At 36.7% G+C, this 19,601-nt stretch overlaps 1 protein-coding gene across 1 annotated transcript in view; it reads left to right on the top strand.

Moving 5' to 3' along the window:
• LOC129366450 (RIMS-binding protein 2-like) overlaps positions 1–19,601 on the top strand; it is a 65,760-nt gene that overhangs the window by 21,529 nt on the left and 24,630 nt on the right. The window contains 3 exon segments of the mRNA XM_055040294.1: positions 11,668–11,757; positions 15,181–15,303; positions 18,374–18,478. Coding sequence (XP_054896269.1) covers positions 11,668–11,757; positions 15,181–15,303; positions 18,374–18,478 — 318 coding nt within the window.

Here is a 19,601-nt window from a genome sequence, read left to right as displayed (position 1 = left end):
CTATCTATATCTATCTATCTATCTATCTATCTATCTATCTATCTATCTATCTATCTATCTATCTATCTATCTATCTATCTATCTATCTATCTATCTATCTATATATATATATATATATATGCGATGTGTGTGTACTCAGGAAGGAGAACACATGCCTGAATGTGAGTGAATGCTGTATTGATTGCTAGCATGAAACCCCCCCTCCAATGCCAATGTTGCTCACATTTCTTGGCAGATTCTTAAGTTGCACAGAAGTTTTACAAAGGAGAGACAAAGCACTGCAGCGAGAGAAGGGGGGAAAAAAAAGGTGGGGCAGTGAAGAAAAGTGAGAGGAAGAAAAGGGAGTCCAAAAAAATACGACTTATTATTAGTGAATACACTGTGCTCGTTTTCTAGCTTTTTACCTGATTTGCACATCTTTTGTTCGGATCAGCTCATTCTGTTATGATTATTTACTATTTGTAACATATGCTTTTTGCTCGGTTAAACATCAGCAAAAGCCTTTCTGACTCTAAAGGTTGATTGGCATGCTTTTTAAAGTTGGGCAGTGTCCATTCTATAATACTTATATCATCCTAAAAAATACTGGCATGCAAACTTTCACAGCCTCTTTAGACAGTCTTAAAGCTGCATGTCAACTGTGTGTGTATAATAAATTTAAGCCTTTCTACTAGACTTCAAAAATGACTTTCTTTAAGTAAAGACATAGTAAACAGCAGTTTGTTTTTCATTGCAGTGCATCACTGAAACACAGTGATCTAAGCAATACACAGAGAGATTAATGCTTGGAAGAAAAGTTGTTTTGTTTCTCTACCAATGCAGATTTTTGCTAATTCAATTTTCTTTTTAAGGATTATGCTACATGGACATTGCTGTGTTCTTGACAAGAGCAGCTCTCTTTAAAACAGAATTGATATCCCATTGTGTGTTACTGTGAGACTCATGTAAAATTTTTTTTTTAACATTTTCACCTCAGTCAGATCATTTATCATTCTAAAAACCAAGGCAAAAAAAAGAAGTAAATTTAAGTCTCTTATTTCAAATCTGCAGCAGATTTGTAGTCAAGATGTTCAAAATAATACTTTTGCGATTTTTTGATATTCAGATTTACGTAATATGTGTAGCTTAGTAGCTTCAAATCATTTGCCTTCAGAAACTTCATTTTTATTTTATTTTGCTCCATGATGCCAGCGTGACACTGGCAGACAAGGTAAGCCCTTAGGCAAATGAGCGTGCTGATAATGGTGTGTTTAATTCCACATCACTAACTTTCTCTTTCGGTGTCCCTTCTAAATGTTTGTTTTAGTTTTCTTCTCCCTTTCAGATTATGCATTTCTCTCACAGTCAGGACTTTCCATCCCTCTAAATAAGCACCTGAACACAGTCTCTTACCTAAATACTTCCTGTCTTGTGCCTCTGTCATTGACTCCATCTTCTTTCACTCTTCTCTTTCATTTAGTCCCCAGTGTTTTGCTCCTGGAATGACTTGAATGATTAGGACAGAAGCCTACAGTGGAGGAAACACAAAGAGCAAGTAAATGGAGAGAAGGAAAGGGGGAGAGGAGTACACCATGTCAGGAAGGAAAGGCGACATGACAGGACCTGTGCTCCTGTGACAGTCACTTATTGCTCTGTGTTATTGAGTCCTGCTCAGCAGAGATTTAAGAGTTCCTGCTATTCAGTGTTTTGTGGTTATGTTTTTTTATTATCTTAATTCCATGTTGCACTGTGGTTATAATTTTAAGGCACATGTGACTTAATAATTTTCTATTATGAAGAATATTTATTTCAGAAAAGATTTGTGGTAGTGAAAGCCAATACTGCTAAAGCCAATACATACAAGAATTGCAAGAAGATAATGTGATCCATTTGTTCTTGTGGCTTGTTCTTGACAAATGTTCTGGGTAAAACTTGTGGTTCTTGTATTATATTGAGGGATTGATAAGAAATTTAAAGTCGATGTGGTTAATATGCTGATAAAATGCATTTCTGCTAGAGTTCTTGTGAATTTACGACAATTCTTTGTCCGGCATAAGCAGAGTACTTACCACGTTTAAACTATGTTGGATGGACAGATATGTCTGATGAGTTGTTTGGTCTTCATGATGTTGCTTAGTTATTAATATTCTCTAACAAACTATTGGATTTTGGTGACTGATAAAGTGATATTATTTAGGGGCTTCAGGTCAAGTGGTCTAAAAACAATTTAGCGTGCTTTTCAGATTTTCATTTGCAGAACAATTGAAATCGTGTTTCCTCTAATTCCAATTCAAAGTTAATTACTAATTTTACACAAAATCTCAATAATGTATATAAAAGTTGGCAGTTGTGACAAAAGAAATTTCAGAAAGTTCATGGGGTATCAACACTGTTTTAATTTTCTAAAGATCTTACATGATTGCTCCTTATAGACTCAGCAATTCAGGAGTGTACTGGAGAGAGCTTCCCTGCCTAGTGCATGATGGGTAAGAGCTACAATATTATAATGAATTCTGAGCTTCTCTGGCAGTGGAAGGAGGCCAACACTAGCGTAACATATTCTCTGAGCGCTTTTGTTTGTTCTGCTCAGATCAAATAAAGGGAGAGGCATCTGCTCAAGAGTACAAAACAAAAAAACATTTTCACATCCCTTATGTCAAGAGTGGTTATTAGAAAACACTTTTTAAGAATATATTTGAATGTCTAATGAAATCAGCTTTTGTGGTAGTGAAAGCACCTACTCCACTATGCCTCTCCTAGCCTACTGTACCACTAACTGTGCAATAAGGTCACATATAAATTATTTACTACTTGTGCAATGTGTTTCCCTTCAGATTGGGGTCATGCGATTGTGCATATGTGGAAACCAGATGTGATGAGAGAACCAAACTGAGAGAGAACCAAACTGAGAGCGGTGTGCATTTCTTTGGATGCCGACATATGTGCTTCCTTACTTCCATGAGACTTTCTGTTTCAGTGAGAACTTTATGGGAATTGTGTCTGCTTGAGAGTTTGTGTGCTGACTTGTCTGTGTCTGTTTGAGTATGCGTGTTCTGCACATGAAGGCCCATCCAAGCATTATGTGAGCACGAAGGCCCATCCAAGCACATGTAATCCCTTACCAGCTTCCAGGCTCTTCATTAGAATTATTCCGATCTTCTTCAGAACTTATTTTACGCCTTTCTGATATCCTCCGTTTGTCCTCCGGGAACAATGGGTCCTCCTTGCGTCAAATCTGTTGTGGCATCAATGAGACTTAAAGCTTCACTGCCCACTTCTGTGGAGGCCAGTGTCATTCTCGCATTCTTGCTCCTGAGGTCTGCATTTACATCACACATTAAATTCAGTGCTATGCACACTTACCGTAGGGAAGAGGATGGTTTTCCCTGAAGAGTTTTACATACGCGGTCCAGCTGGATCACCTCATTATATCATTTAAAGTTTGCAAAAACTTTCTTGTTTTCACTTTTTTCATATTACAGACATCCTTCACATTATTTTAAACAAATTTTCATATCTTTTACAGATTGCAGTGAGTTATAGTTCATTTGCTGATACAGGACAGCTGGAAAATATGAAATCCAATCAAAGGTTTTTGAAATCTATTCCAATTTTAAGAAAAAAACTGAAATATCAGAAGTGCTGAATGGACAGTATTTAAATATGTTGTCCTGCAAGAAAGCCTATGGGGATTCGTAGTAAGGAGGAACGTTGTAAATATTCAGTCTCTAAATATGTAATGCAAACAGCAAGATTTAAAACACTGCTTATACTCTCATCACTAAAAACAACAAAAAAGAGAAAAACTGGTGACTTTTCATTCCCCAGTGAACATTCTCCCTCCTGAGGGTCAGAAAGCTGTTCTGGTTGGGAAGGTCATGGTGTGGGTGAATTAAAATCTAATTGAACTGATGATGATCCTAATTCCTCTGAATGTGACTCAGAAGCATAATAAAAAAGCCTTAAGAAAGGAATTTTGTTTGAGGTTGTCATCATTAATGTTTGAAAAAGGTGTTTGGTTATGTAAATGATTCCCCATACCTATATTGTAGCTGTTCAAATAAATGTGTGAAAATGAATGAGTAATCAATCTCATTTTCAAAGAAGCTTCCTTCATTTTGCACTTGTTCTGAGATGATTTGCTTACTGAAACCATTAATTTTCCCTCACAAGCAAGCTCTAATTATCCAAGAAAATTAGCTTAAGCAAACATTGTTTGAGATGTGCATATGACACTTAGCCAACTGCAAATATATGCCAGAATTGTTAAGGTGAACATGTCCCTGTGTTGAGGAAATGATTATCTTTCCTGACTTGTAGCAGCGTTGTTCTCTTGCCAGTTCCTCACACTACTCCATACTTTGAAAAAAACTGACCTTTCTTCTGCTCAGTCACAGAAATGCGTTGACTCCATATCCCAGGAAGTTCTTGAATTGAGCAGCAGATTTATTTATTTATCTATTAATAACAATAAACACTTGTAAGAAAGGTTTTTATATCAAAATAGGAAGCAAAAATGAATTTATACAATTTATTAGACATTTTTATTTTTGCTTATAAGCGGTGGGGTATTTGGGGTGTATAACCGATGGTTTCAGCTGATTTTAATGTTTTTCTTCTGACTTTTTTATGCCTTCTCAACTTTCTTTGAACATTGACAGATTTTTCTCATATTCTTATCCATTTGTATGACCTTTGTTTGTTAAGCAACTCACTTCTAACCTTTGAGTCAGTCAGACCTAAAAAGTCTCCTAACCCCAAGAAATAAGCCAGTTTTACCTGAACATATACGAAACAAATGAAACAAATGATCTTAAGCTAATTTTTGAGCTTGCTTGCCAAAACAACTGAATTTTGTTGAAATGATTGAGTTCCAAAATAAGTCGGCTAAACACAACATGCTAATCCCGTTTCAACAAGGTGATTTTATAGTGATATAAACTGCAAACCTGATATTCCACTGATGGTTGACACATCCCTCAGCTTCTTTGTCCAGTATTTGCTGGATTTGTCCCTGTGCATTAAAGACTTTTCAGATATTACACATTTGCTGTCAGTTGTTTGTCAGTCTGATGTCTCCATCTGCTTTTTAAATCACATTTTGAACAGCATGCCAACATGGATGTCGTTGCTTTGCTTCAGAACGTGGATGATTTGTTGTAATAGTCCAACCATTAGTGGGTGACCTTACACTCAATCTCATTTCAGTTGTGCAGCAGGACAATGATCTAAAACACACCAGCAGTTTAGTCATCCAGCATGATGATACATTTAAGTTATTATTATCCTTTTGATAAATGCCTTATTATTATTCTCTTTTATGTCAATCTTTCTTCAACCTCAGTGACACACTTAGTGATTTTCACTTAATGGTGTGTGGCACGGTCATTTTTTTTTTTTTTAAGTTCTCGCCAACCTTAGAAACTGTGAATGTTTAGGATTCAGATGAAAGGTCTGAACACGTGGGTTCACTAGGGCTTGAGGCATTTGTAATTTTAGTTATGCAACCATTTTAAACTCCTGCCCTTCCTAACACGTACACATGTAAATGTCCATTCACGCATCACTGTTTTGATAGTACCCACTGCCATCTGCAGCCACAGTTTATAGTGTAGCAATGACCTCGGGGGTCATATGACTGAAACATACTTGTGTGTGTGTTCACATATGAACAAGGGTGCACAATACTTTGCATTTTAACTCTATTTACAACACATCTATGTTTTATAAATGAGTCACCTGTAGAGACACATTCAACCAATAGGCTGGAACCAGTTCATATTGCTTTGAGACAACAAGGGGAATATTTAAAAGGAAGTGATGAATAATCTATTGATGACATTATGCTGACTGTATTGCTAAACACCATCACTATTAATGGTTAATATTTGCCCTACAAATATAAATGGATCAGCTTCCCTTGCCTTATGTCATGTTTGTGTTTTAAACCAAAAGCAGGACCAAGTATGAAGAACAGTATAAATGGCTGATTTTAAAAAGGCTTCTTTAAACAGTCTGCCAAGGAAACTAGTGTTTGGCTGCAGATCTAGTGTGTCTCAAGTCACGCCCTTGTGTAAAGATGAACGCCTGCTACAGTAAGCCCTTCAGAGGGCAGAGTCTGGGTAATATATATACAGCTGTGTAGACCTGGCTAATGCTACTCTATAAATCCTCCAAAATGATCCTCATTTTCTCAGCCAATTCCTTAAGTAGGGATGTACAGTGTCAGTTTACAGTCTTCTAAAAGTTGCCATTAACCTTGCCAGTGTGTCCTATGTTGGAATATGTTGAATACAACTCTATATTCAGTAAATTGCAATCTGCAGTTAGCAAACCAGCTTTCCTTTATTTTGCTAAAATATCTTTTGAATGCTACAATACAGATAATTTGAGATTTGTTACGTTTAGAAAGACAGGAGTAAGAATGGTGTGACCATTTCTTGATCTCCAGTCTTTTGAAGCTTTGACCTGCAGAAACCTACACTCATTGATTCTCATTTCTCTATAGGGAGAGGAATGACAAAATAATCACAGAAGTGACATGTTAAGGAAACTTAAGATCCCATACTATTTGATATTTTTTGATAGTTTGTCATCTAGTTGCTAGCTTTGTTGCCTTACAGAAGATTTGAAGAATGAATCCCAGTCTTTTGTGTGTGGTTTTAATAGTTCATAGATTCATGGGGTATTCCAGATTCCTTCCATCATCCAGGAATATTCTTGATGGCCACTTTTCCTTTTGGTGTCTCTTTGTGTATTTATTATTCCACGTCTTTATGTCTGTGTGATGAAGTCTGACCCTGTTTGGGTGTCCCCTGCTTCTTGCCTATTGACCTATTGAGGGTGACACCCCTCTATCTTACAATGATTATATGGATATTATTTATTTATTTATCTACTTAAACAAAAAAAAAAAAAAATAATGCAAGGATAAACATTTGTGGGGGCGTGCTGTGGTGGTGGCGTAGGGGGTTAGCACAACTCACGCATGGAGGCCTTAGTCCTCATGCGGCTGTCGCGCGTTCGACTCCTGCATGTCTGGCCCTCTCTTCATTTCCTCTTTCCTGTCAGCCTACTTTCAAAGAAATACGGGCCACTAGAGCAAACAAAATTACACACACGCACACACACACGTGCACACACACAAAAAGAATAAATGTTTGTGTTTTTTATAAACCCAAGCAGATAATTCCAGTCCCATTACCACAACAACAGTGATACTCTCAGTATACTTATGGCTGCAGACATCCTTACAGAGTTGGATTTATGTTCAGTAACTATTTCCACCCAAGGGAATTGGGTGGAAATGCTGCAGTATTACAAGAAGAATAAACCTGCATGCTGTGCCGGACCTAAATACCATACAGTGTTTTAAAAGGGCTATTTTTATGATAAGATAAACCAAAGAGAGTTCTTCCTTCACATTTTTAGTAAGATAAAATTTTGGTCAGAAATGTATTGTTTTAAAACCATTTTTTTTTCTCCATCTTTGGCTTCTTTTCGTGCTTCACAAGCAGCACACACACAATAATTTGCATGAGTACGTGGGTGCTCTGGCTGCCTGTCAGAGCTGAATCTAATAAATACCCTTGTCTGCTGTGGGGTCATTTGGCAGGGGAGTGAATGCTGATTATTACTTTTCCCTTCACAGCCAAAATCCACATTTTAATTTGGGTTATTTTGTTTCCATTGACACGTTAAAAAAGTCCCTAATATGGGATTTGTTGCAGATTTAGTATAGTACATGTGCCATTTAACTTGAGCTTAACTTAAAGTAAAAACACACTATGTTCATTCTGAGAATCTGGCAAGAGGCTGTTGTACAAATGTACATGTAGCTGCCAAGATCCTGTCTTCTTGCAAACTTAAGTGTGTATTTTGAATTTTTTTTTTTGCAAAACTTATGCTTTTTATCATTTGGACACAAGTTTCATATGTGTTTGAGGCTTTACTTGTGCCCACACTGAAGAAAGCCGATGTTGTCTGCATCTTTCCACTCATGGCTTAACTGGAACAAAATGTTTCGTACATGACATCTAATTAATGACAATCCTCCTGGGGAAACAGCAGCAATCTTCAACCCACAAAAAGCCCATTTAAACTCATCAGGAGGCATCCCACAAATGAGTGTGAGCAGGATTTTACCCTTAATCAATTCTTCATCCTAACAACATAGACTGTCATGGTTATAATATTAGTGCATTTTTGAATTGCCCCATATTTATAAACAAAGCCAACTTAAAATCCAATTCTCATAATGGAAAGATACAACAAAATGAATTGTCAAATCAAATTCCTGCTCCAATCATTATTGATGTATACTTAACATATCCATAATTTGAAATAATTAACATTTCTTTAAAAAGATTTAATTAAATAAAACAAATTATGAGACATAAAGCATATACAATTTTTAAATGCTTAATGCTTCAAAACAGCAGTAAGAATAGAATCACTGCACTTCTGTAAGATAAATGTGAAGGCAGACCGGAATGAAGCATAGATGCATAGAACCTCCTGGGGATTGTCCACTGTGAGCAGATGTAGTTTTTTTTTATCAGTTACGGGTGTAAAATTCTTATTGGGGTTGTGCATGAACCGCACAGGGTTTGTAAGCATATAGATGCAGAAGAAAGATGAAGGAAGACAGAGGTTGTCATAGTGAATTAGGTTTTAGTACTGTTGATTTGTATGTCTCTAAGCCTGTGTGCTCTCTCTGAATGCACATATTGATCTCAAATTTCACAACCATGCAAAGATTCACACATAACAATTTTCACTTGGAGTCCCTGTTGTGCTTTTTCCTAAAGAGACACCCTTGTTAGCGCCTACTTTAAATATTCGAAACAGATTCCTATGTTGATTTGCGCGTATTGAAGTCTGAATTGGCATAGAAATGTGTGTGTCCCTTGGCTTCGCAGTCTAACAGTGTTTACAAGACGTTACAGAGCGCTAAGTGAAGCTGTGAATGTGTGATTTGCTGGAAGTGAGAGGAAGTACAGAAACAGTCATCATACTCGCGGCCCTTAAAAAAATTATTTTTAAAGGTCATTTTTTGTGCAGTGCTTTATTCACATTTTTTTTTTGTGCGTGTGCTGAAATAATCTCAACTGAATTTATTTTCACTGGACAAGAAGGTTGATTGATAGCTTGAGGTTTGCCACACCCACTTACTCAGAGTTAAAGGGAAAGGTACAATATCCGCTGTGATTACTACTTCAGCTCAGTGTGATTTTCTGCAGTTTGTACTGACTCTGTTGCAGTGACAGTTATACAATCAGAGCAGAAACTGGCCTTGCTCAGTGTGCTCCATGTCTTCCTGCCCTTGCCAATGTTTTGGCTTTACTCTGTCTTTCTTCAGAATTTCTGCTGCACATGAAGAGATGAATGAGCACAACTGCCTCCCATTACTGTCTTCCTTTTCTCTCAGCTCGGACGGTTTATTGAGCTCCTCAAATATACTGATAAATTTATCAAAAGCCCCTGAGCTGCTCAATCTTTTCTTCGCAGAAAAATATTGGATTCGGTTTTGCCGAGTGCATCCTGAAATCTGTAGCTCACTGCAGCTCGTGTTTGACAAACAAAAAAAAAAAGAAAAAAAGAAAAACAGCTCAATGCATCATCTTTACAAAAGTGTTGATAAAATGTGACATACTTTTTTTTTAAATCTCCATGCTAATGAAGGTAAACTCTTACACAATAACCAATTTGAAATTGGCTCAACTAATCCAACTAATCCAAAAACTATTTGAAGAACAGCCTAATTCCAAACAAAAGAACGTTTTTGTTTTAAAATGCATACAAATGACTAAAAATACAGATTCAGTGACAAAATAGTTCTACACTGATTAAGTAATAAAGTGCAGCTATAATTTGAGAAACTACAAATTATATTCTCTTCTTCTCTTTTGCTACCTGTTTACTGACCAAATGACCACCTTCTTCTTATAACATAATTTAAATATAATTCTAATGTCCATTTAGGTAAGAAAAATCCCGATATCACCTGTGCTTAACTTATTGACTCCCTTACAATAATTATAAATTAAATTTAACTGAAGCACTTTTTAAAATATATGCTGAGTTTTTCAGCAACAAACCATTCAGGTGCTTGACGATCAATGATGATGTAGATTGGTATCTACATCACGGCCCCTAAAGGTTTCCAAAGTCTCTGGAAATCTTTAAACTATGGGACATCAAGAAATCTTTTGAAATATCAGGACATTTTACATGTACAAACCAATTAAGATCATAAGAAAACCTAAAAACGAATCATCCCTGCATCTTTCAGCAGGATGATGATGATCCAGAACATGGCCAAATCAGTTGAGGGTTGATTTTACAAATCAAAATCAACCCTCTTTTATGACTTCATACCACAATCCTGTTCGCAGCAGCAAGAGTATGTTAGAGAGAGCGCTGAAAGAGACCCAGGAATCCTTAAAGCTTTAGAGAAGCGATATAAAAGGAAAGGATCAAATATCCCTCTTTCTGTACGCTCTAATCTTGAGACACATTATAGAAGAAAATAGGGCTGCGTAAATTTAACAGCAGGAGTGCCCATAAGTGTGGTACCAGTGTTTTTTCCTAACATTGGAATAAATGTGATCCAATTATAGGCTGGAATTTTCCATGTTTTTCAGTGAAATACTGTGCTACTGCATTAAAACTTTATTTATCTGAAAGCTTTACCTGGGGTGCAGATAAATATGGATAGACTATGAAACCTTCATTTTAATAATCTATTCTATTTATCCTTAGGGATAATAACTTGTAGTTTAAAGAATCCATGTTAAAAAGTACAAACTGCTTGTTTGATTTGTCTGTATTACCAGGAAGATTGTCTGTTATTGACTCCTGTTGCTTAAAAGCAGATTAGGGAACAGAGCTGACTGTTCCTATTAATGGCACGGTTCAACAGTGGACGACTGAGAATGACCATCAGCAGAATGAAGTGGTATTAGGTGCAAGGATATGGTCAGTCACAATGAAATCACTCTTGAATGCTCATAGCTGAGAGAGGAGGAGAGCGCTGCCCTACTTTGAGTCTGGCATAATTACATAATGCTTGAGTACCTGCAGCACCAGCAGCATGACAACTTCTGACTGTGAATGTGAACTGTGGAAAGAGCAGACAGGTTCTACACACTTCTCAATCCTCTTTTTACGCCTTGCAATTTAATTTCCTCTCAAGAGTCTTATGCACCTGTTTACGTTCTTTGCTTTTGACTGACAGGCTGTCATTATTTTGGTTTTAATATCTAACTTTAAACAATTTTGTCATCCTCTTTCCCTCCATCTATCCACCCCTTCCTCTCCTATTCTCATATTCCAATTTTCTTGTCTTTTTTAGCTTTCCTCTTCAACTGCCAGTGCCACATACCAAATAGAGGGTGACAGCATACAGCTGTGTGTTTTGTACCCCAGACAGGATCTTAGAGAAAAGCTTTTCTGCATGCACACACATTAACGCGCACAAACACGGTAGGAGACGGAGGGAGGGATCGGCACTAACCTGAGTCTTTCATCTGTCGCTTATATAATCACTTTAAGACGGAGTGGTTCTGTGTGGCTTGCATATATTATAGAGCTAGACACGAAATCATTAGAGTAAAAAAGGTTCCTGTGATAATATGACAAGATGGTAAACTTCTCCCTTGGTGCTGGCTCTTCTTCTTTTTCCAGAAAGCGAAGCTCCATGCTGCCTTGCAGGAAAGAAATCGTCTGAACCTCGAGCTGATCACCCACCAGCTTAGAGCATCCAAGCATGAGCAGGTGGGGAGGTTCACACATTTTATGTACAAATCATCCACTACAAGTACACACACCTTAGAAGATCATCAATTGGAAGATATTTATTATTTTACATGGGCCTGGACCAGGATCAGTATCAAGTGGCAACTGCAGGAAAAAGTGCAACTGCAATACTTTATTGCAAAGTGTCAAACTTTAATACTGTGACAACTGCATCAATTGCTGTTTACCCAAACAGACTCTTTTCTTTCATTTTTTTTTTATCAGAATGTTCCCAATATTCTATATGAGCTTTAGCATGAATATGAATGCTGATACTTGCAAATGCTATTGCTATTTTGCATGCATTTGATTGTACCAAATGTCTGTCCTGGAAGTCCATTGCAATTAAAATACCACAAATATTAATATTGTGATGAAGATAAGATATATTGTTGTAGATTTAGTATCAAGGAAACAAAGCCAAGCTTTCAGTTTCAGAACTGCTAAAATTTCCAGTCAAATTGTTTAAGGTTATTTTCATAAAAAAAAAAAAAAACAGGAAAAGGGCCAAAGTGACTGAAACTTTCACCAGCTTTACAAAGTAATAAAATGCTGTTACTTTCTTATATGTCATTAAATTCTGCTAGTCAGCTGGTTGAATGAAAATCAATACAGATTTCCTTTTCAGTTGGAAAGACAGAAAAATAAATCTGCTCCTAAATATTTCTGGACTCATGGATTGCAGCAAAAAGCAGCATCACCCATCACTCATGCTTCGGTAATGCTGTATTAAAATACACTTGGCAGCTGCAGGCAGCATATCTATTAAACTGCTGATTGCAGCCTGGCTATCCATAGCCTGCCTAATTTACAAGCTAATAGCAGGTTTTACACTTGGACTGTTTTATAAATAGCAGAACAAGAAAAACAGCAGGGCATTATATTCTGCAACTGAAAACTACTATTAAACTGAGTGAGTATCTATTCTATATTATTTTTCATATCTGTGTATCCCAACCAAAATTACAATTAATATATTTCTTAGTAGCACAACTAGAAAAATTTGATGATTTTCTGCAGTAAGAACTATTGTTGCCTTATTGTTGCATTTCTGCTTTTTCCACTTTAAAAAGGTAAATCCACTTTCTGGATCTTCATCACCAGTTTCATGGCACAGACCATTTTCTCTTGTTATCTAATATTTACTATTCTCCTGAAAAACTGCTCAGAACATAATTTAGATAAAATGTGCAACTTCTGAATAGGACCATCAGACTATCTTTCCCTTTTCCCCTTTGCTTCCTTGTCAAATGAATGGGAGGTTTTTAAGAAAATACCTCCCTTTTAGATTAAAATCAGAGTAATACAGCTACACCATCCATTTGTTGTTGGCCAACCTATGGTTCATGTGTTATTTGAAACTTTTAGACTAATTAGCAACTGCTATTCCATGCTTAGAGAATTAAATAAATGCTATTCATTTTAGTTTTATATTAGTGGACAATGTTTTCTGATGGTGTGAAATTGTAGTAAGTTAATCATTACCACAAGTTAATCATTCTGAGAATCATATACCTATTTGAGAGTCTTAGCGAGGTAGTTGTGTATCTTCATATGACTTACACAATACCTTATAAATGGATTAGTGACAAGAGAAATTCCCGCAGATCAATATGACTGGACCAGTGGGGTCATCATCAGGTTACAAACATTTTCATTTAATACTCGTTTGGGTTCCTTATATCATTATTTTTCCATCTTCTCTTTTAATAATCTTTGTCGACATTAACCCAAACCTTCAGCCACTGCACCTGGATTTGTAACTACAACCACAAGTCTTGTAATGGAGACAATGGCAGACTGAGATGGATGCTTTGGCAATAAAAGTGACTTTCAGAATGCGGGTGGAGCGGTGTAGGGGGGTGTTGACATGTGTCCAGGAAGCCCTGCTTAGACCTCTTGCTCCATTAATGATGCCATCTGTGCACAGACAAGGTGGGCAGGGAAACAAAATAGAAATGGGGCTAAAAGCATGCTCTTTCCTGCCAGATTTGTAGCGGGAGGGCAGGAGGCTTGTAGGGATGACTGTGGAAAGAACCTTGTTTGGATGATACGTTCTTATTGAAAAAGTCATAGAAGATCTTAATACTTGAGATATTAAGACAGTGGTGATGGAAATGGTTGAGAGAGTTATAGAAAAAAAACTTGGTGACTAACCAGTATGTCAATGTTTTTTGACAGTTTTAATAAAATAGAGGATTGCAGCAATTGTTTTACATGTGTGCAGATCTCAACAGATTTTAGAGCATGCCCTTTGTATTTTATGCCTCACTTATATGGAGAGAGTGGGTGGTGAATTCAAAGGATTCGGCTTGCAGTTTATGCAACTGGATGTTACTGATTCCTGTGCACTTCACAATTAAGTGAATGAGTTTAACATTCATTTGTTTCTCAGTATTTTACTTAGAAAAAACACATTTGCTAAGGAGGCTTAGGATTTTGTTTTTGTTTGACAAGTGGAGCTCAATGATAGCTAGAAAAAAGTGCGTGGTTTAGGTGATATGATAAAGGATTTTCAACAAAAACCACAGTGGAAGAGTTCAATCAGTAACATACTTCAAATGTATGGAACCATCGCTTGATTTTTAAGAATCATTGATGTGTGAAATATAACCATTCCACTATGTAGGAGTGCAAAACATTATTCACGTTTAATAACTTTTCTCATTATTTTTGTGTATACACATGACGTATCTGGAATATGTATCGCTAACAAAAACAACATGTAAAATATTGATAGTATTAATCATAATAAATGCTAATTAATGGTAATCTGTTGCTTTTTTGTCCACGCAAGCATCAGAAGAGTTACTTCCCTTCAGCAGTTCCCGCTACTGTCACAAATCCCACAAAATAAATGAGCTTGTTTTCTTTGCAGCTGTCTAATTTTGTGCGCTCCAGGTGTGCGAGCTTATCTATTGTGCTCTCCTCAGTTTTTTGGTAATTAATGAGAAGATGAAGGTTGCCTGGCTGACGGCTGGTTCAGCTCAATCTTGTAAGGCCACCTTTAGAAGAACCAGCTCAAGGCTGATATTAAAGCGAGACGTTGTGTGCTCAAGTCAGCAGCTCAAAGTCATCAAGGATAAATGGAAATGTTCTGATTAATTTCTCTTCAGATTGTGAACTCAAAAATCAAACCTCAGACCAACAAGATAGAACATGTCATTTATTATGAATTTAAAACATAGATCTGGTGCAAAAGCAATATTTAGAAAACACACATTCTTTTTCTTTTCCATTCTAAAAACAAATCTGTTGGTTACATTTCATAACTGTCAGTTTCTGGCATTCTTTTTTTTGAATTAAAATAAACCATTTGCAGATTGCTACTTTAACTTCTCTAATTATTTCTCATCCTTTCCTGTCTAATGTCTGAGCTCTGTTTGATTCATGTCCCTCCAGGTGCGATGCGACTATGTCCAGCTGAGACAAACGTTTGCCACAGTGAGCCGGGAGAAAGACGAGGCCCAGAAGGAAAGGAACCAACTCCAGGCCAAAGTTGAAAATCTGGAACATGCGCTAAAGGTAAAACGTGGTACCTAACTCTGTGTCTTATTGACAAGCTACGTTTGTTCATGACATACTGAAATCACAAGAAATCAAATAGGGTTTTAAGAGATTAAATGACCTCTGACTGTGTTGACACATTTGACACAATTAAACTGTCTAACATCAAGTATCTATGACTGGAAAATAAACCCATTCTGTTCAACTCTGTAGACAAAGTCTAGATTTCAAATACATGAACACAAAAATCCTGGGAGGATCTTTCTGAAGGTAGTTGGTGGCACTTGACATTATTTTGGAAAATTGAATTAAAATAAACCATTATCAACCATTATCCCTTCTGGGGTATTTGTAAAAAATTGTGTCATTTTAGCATAATTTTCATTTAATTAGTTGAAGATTACTGCATGTTCACAATTCATTACTTATAAATTCACCTATTTGCAGATTTTCTGAGAAATGTAACTCAAATTTATTTGTGGAGCCCAAACATATTGACATCTAAAATATTTGAAAGAAAATGCAGCTTGGGAAGTTGAAATACATTTGTTTAAACCGAAGACACTTCACATGCTATTGGTTGGTGGATGCAGAGCTGTCAATCCCAGAGCACCATGTATTTTGCCTTGATGCTGATTGGCTGGGGAAATGGGGAAGACTGTAGACTTCTTTCTGGAGTCTACACACCAGATGGAAGACTGTACCATCTGACAGTACCATCTGGACTGTAGACTGTACCATCTGGACAGTCTACCAGATGTTTTTACCAGATGACAGGTATTTTCAAGAGGGTCTCAAGTGTTCACAGAGTTCAGCTATTTGTGAGTGAACATGGTGCTGAACCACCTTTCAGGTCCTTTCAGGTCCACTGTTTTAGTTTATCTTAGCAAAGAGAATATGAATAGCTAGAACATTTATATGCTAACCTGATGTCATAGGTAGGAATTGTTTTTTTTGAGAATTTTTAAAACAACTTGATGCAAACTGAAGATTTTGCATATGGCATGTGGTGTTTATAATTGCATATAGTTATTAAAACAGAAGTTTTTTTCCATAGTGTCACAAAAAAACCCATTGAGTTGAAGGTGTGGCATTAAATCAGATATTCACTGACATCATTAACTTAAGGGGTGTCAGTCTTTGAGTGCTCCCACACTGCACAAATTGTACAAAAGCACTGCAATTTTCTCATTTTGTTGAAACCCCAAAATTCCCACCTTACTTCAAGAAGAGGCTTCTTCTTTTATTGTGTTTCTATCTTCCAATAGTAATCAAACAGTCTCACCACTCGGTGCGGGGCTCTGTCGTTACAAATCCTCGTCTCCCTGCATCTCCCATCGATTGTCTGTTTGTCAGGATATTCGAAAGATAAATGTGCCCATATGAGAAAAGCTGACCTACTCCCTGATACAGCAATGAAAGGTTTGTCACTTTCTCATTTAGCATTGATTACAGAGACAAAGACACTATTTAGAGAAAATTACATGGGGCGGTGTGGGTGGAGAAAGCAGAGATAATGGAAGCACAACATGAAAAAAAAGCTCACGTGAAATTTTTCCTTGTTTAAACCAAATTGGGATGAGGCGTTATGAATCTTGTTTTGAAGCTGATCCAATCTGGTAACAAAAAGCTTTTTAAACAACCCAATTAGGTTATGTTACATTTTCATCACTATATGTGAAGAACATGTGATGAAAATTCACATCAGTAATCTACCCAGATAAACTCAATTTGATCAGTGAAAGTTCTCGTTATCTATTTCTGCTAAAAATGTAGGATGCAGGCATTAACAAGGTTTTTAAAAAAATCTGTTTTCACCAAAGCTCCACAGCAGCTTAGAGCTGTTCTGATTATGCAAGTGACTGCATGCTCAGGACACCCTGAAGTCACTCTGGGAGGTAAAGAAGCTTTTCTTCTTTTCATTAGAATGAGAGAGAACATGAGGGTAAAACTCTAAATGTTAGAGCTTTCTCAGCCATTTTCCCTAAATGTGAAGGAAAATCTTATGATCCTAACTTGGTTTTCTGAAAGATATTGTTGCTGGTTGTGACTTTGAGACGAGATAGTGTGTCAACATGACTTGGCCAATTTGGCAAAGGGTGGATAAAGGATGAGCCTGAATGATCATGCAAGACATCTTTGACTGAGTCGGTTCCAAATGTACTGTGAAGGATGTAAGAGATGAAAGCTAAATAATGCAGCAAAAGACAAAAACTGCTGAATGCTGTCTTTATTTGCTTTATGTTCCCCCGCAGTAACATTTCAGAGTACAATGGGGAATGTGCAGGAATGTATAAATTATATCACATAGACCAAAGCCAGTGCCTGCCTGAAGTGCAGTGCCTTCTTATTTTGTGGTTGTTAAAATACTAAAATTACACAAAATTCTAACAAATGTTCTAAATATAAGGAGTTTAATAGATGCATACCATTACAGGAGAGAAAAGGTTCCATGTTTGAAACTTGAGGTTTAAAAGGCTTAGGTAAGTAAATAAACTGAGATATTATTTAACTCTTGTGTCTCATACACTATGGCCACACCTGGCACATTGGTCACATTACTTAGAAAGCAAACCATGTAATAGCAGGTTCAGATCAGCTGGTTTGCTATTATGCTCTTTTTTTGTTTGACTACACGCCAACCAAAAGCAAACCAAAGACACAGGTAATGAGAAAATAATACCAGGATTTATTGGATTGCTTTCAAGAGCATAAAGTGTAATATCTGTCAATTAATACACACACTGTTTTTGTACACATTGACTGAGTACAGCTTTATGGATAACATACTCTGGACTTTACTCTTTGGGGCTTCATGAATTTTATTGAAAACAATGTGATGCCAACTAGTTTGTGCTTTGGCAGTATTTTAATAGCAAATCCCTCAGTATCCAGTGGATAGAAAAATGCACCAACTGTTTTGGGTCAGTGACATAATTAGCCTCTTCTTGATAACCTCTAAGGCTTGGAAAGTCAACTTTTCTGCCACTAATGGTGAAGAAAGACTCTTGCTTGATAAATCTTTGGACCTGCTGTCAGAAACCATCTCTAAATAGCATCATTCCTCTCTCTCTCTATGTCCCCACAGCATATGCATGAAGCCTTGCAGCTAAAACAACAATTGCAGACAGAATATGAGCAAGCATTGGTGGCCTTTCACAGCAAACAGAAAGAGATCAATCAGCTACAAAAGGTATGGCCATGAGTAAGAACAAAGCAGAGAATTAATCACTGAAAACTTGTTTCTTTTTCCAGTATTGATTTTGGGCAGCAACTTCATGCCAAAGCTCCTTGTTCAGTTATTGATGTATTAGTAGCCGGTTTTTTTGCTGATTCACTGTCACACAGTCAATGGCACTCTACTAGAAAATAAAAAAGATCCCGGAAGGCTGTCCAATCTCGACTTCGATAGCTAATACAAGTTTAGCATCAGTGACTGATTCTGTGATTAATAGGGACGTTGATATTTTTCAATCTGTAGTATTTGATGTATTTTCATTCCATTTTGGAAATGAATGACATTGAACATTGCGAATAACCAGTTTGTTATTCTATGTAGTGATCAATTTCAGAACAATCAGTTTTTGTCTATAGTTTGTTTGCTGGAACAACACAAAATCCAAGAGTGGTGCCAGCAAATGCTTTGCAGAGTCAATTGCCGCTGAACCCTAAAATTCATGTGACGTAAAAATTAGTTTAAGAACAATGTGTAGAGAACTTTATGTGGATCCCCATGCCTGTTGCAATTAAATTAGAGTTTCAGATATAGTGGTGTCAGTCTGGGTATGGTAGTTGACAGGAAAACAGAATTTCTAACATTATAATTTATCCGAGATAGATTTTGTTGATGGTGGGATTAATTTATAGGAGTATTTATCTTGAGTTGCTGACAATATAATAAGGCAGGTTACTTAGTTCCACGTACGGAAATGTTCAGTGCTGTGCTATGTCAAGCCAAGAAATTGTGGACAATTAACTTAGTGGGAACAATTTGGGGATGGTCATTTTTAACACAAGTGTATTTCCGCATTTATTCTTTGTAGATTATGAAACTGAGCTCGATTGAGTTGCCTAAAAGTCTAATCTTATTCTCATCTAAGAAATAAAAAGATGAATTTATCTTAAACATTTTTAAGTTTTGTTCCAGGAGTGCCAACAAAAGTGGCTGAGATTGTAGATTTTTCTGTTCCTCTGGTTTTATTTAACATAAATTTGGTGATTGCAGTCAAACCAACAATAGTTCCTTACTTATCCCAAATGATTTGTTCTGTCACATAATGTGATTTTGTTTACATTTAAAAACTTCAAGCTCCTTA

This window comes from Poeciliopsis prolifica, unplaced genomic scaffold (assembly GCF_027474105.1).
Source record: "Poeciliopsis prolifica strain line A6 unplaced genomic scaffold, Auburn_PproV2 SCAFFOLD015, whole genome shotgun sequence".
In the NCBI taxonomy this organism is placed as follows: domain Eukaryota; kingdom Metazoa; phylum Chordata; class Actinopteri; order Cyprinodontiformes; family Poeciliidae; genus Poeciliopsis; species Poeciliopsis prolifica.
This window is presented reverse-complemented; position numbering and strand designations above follow the sequence as displayed.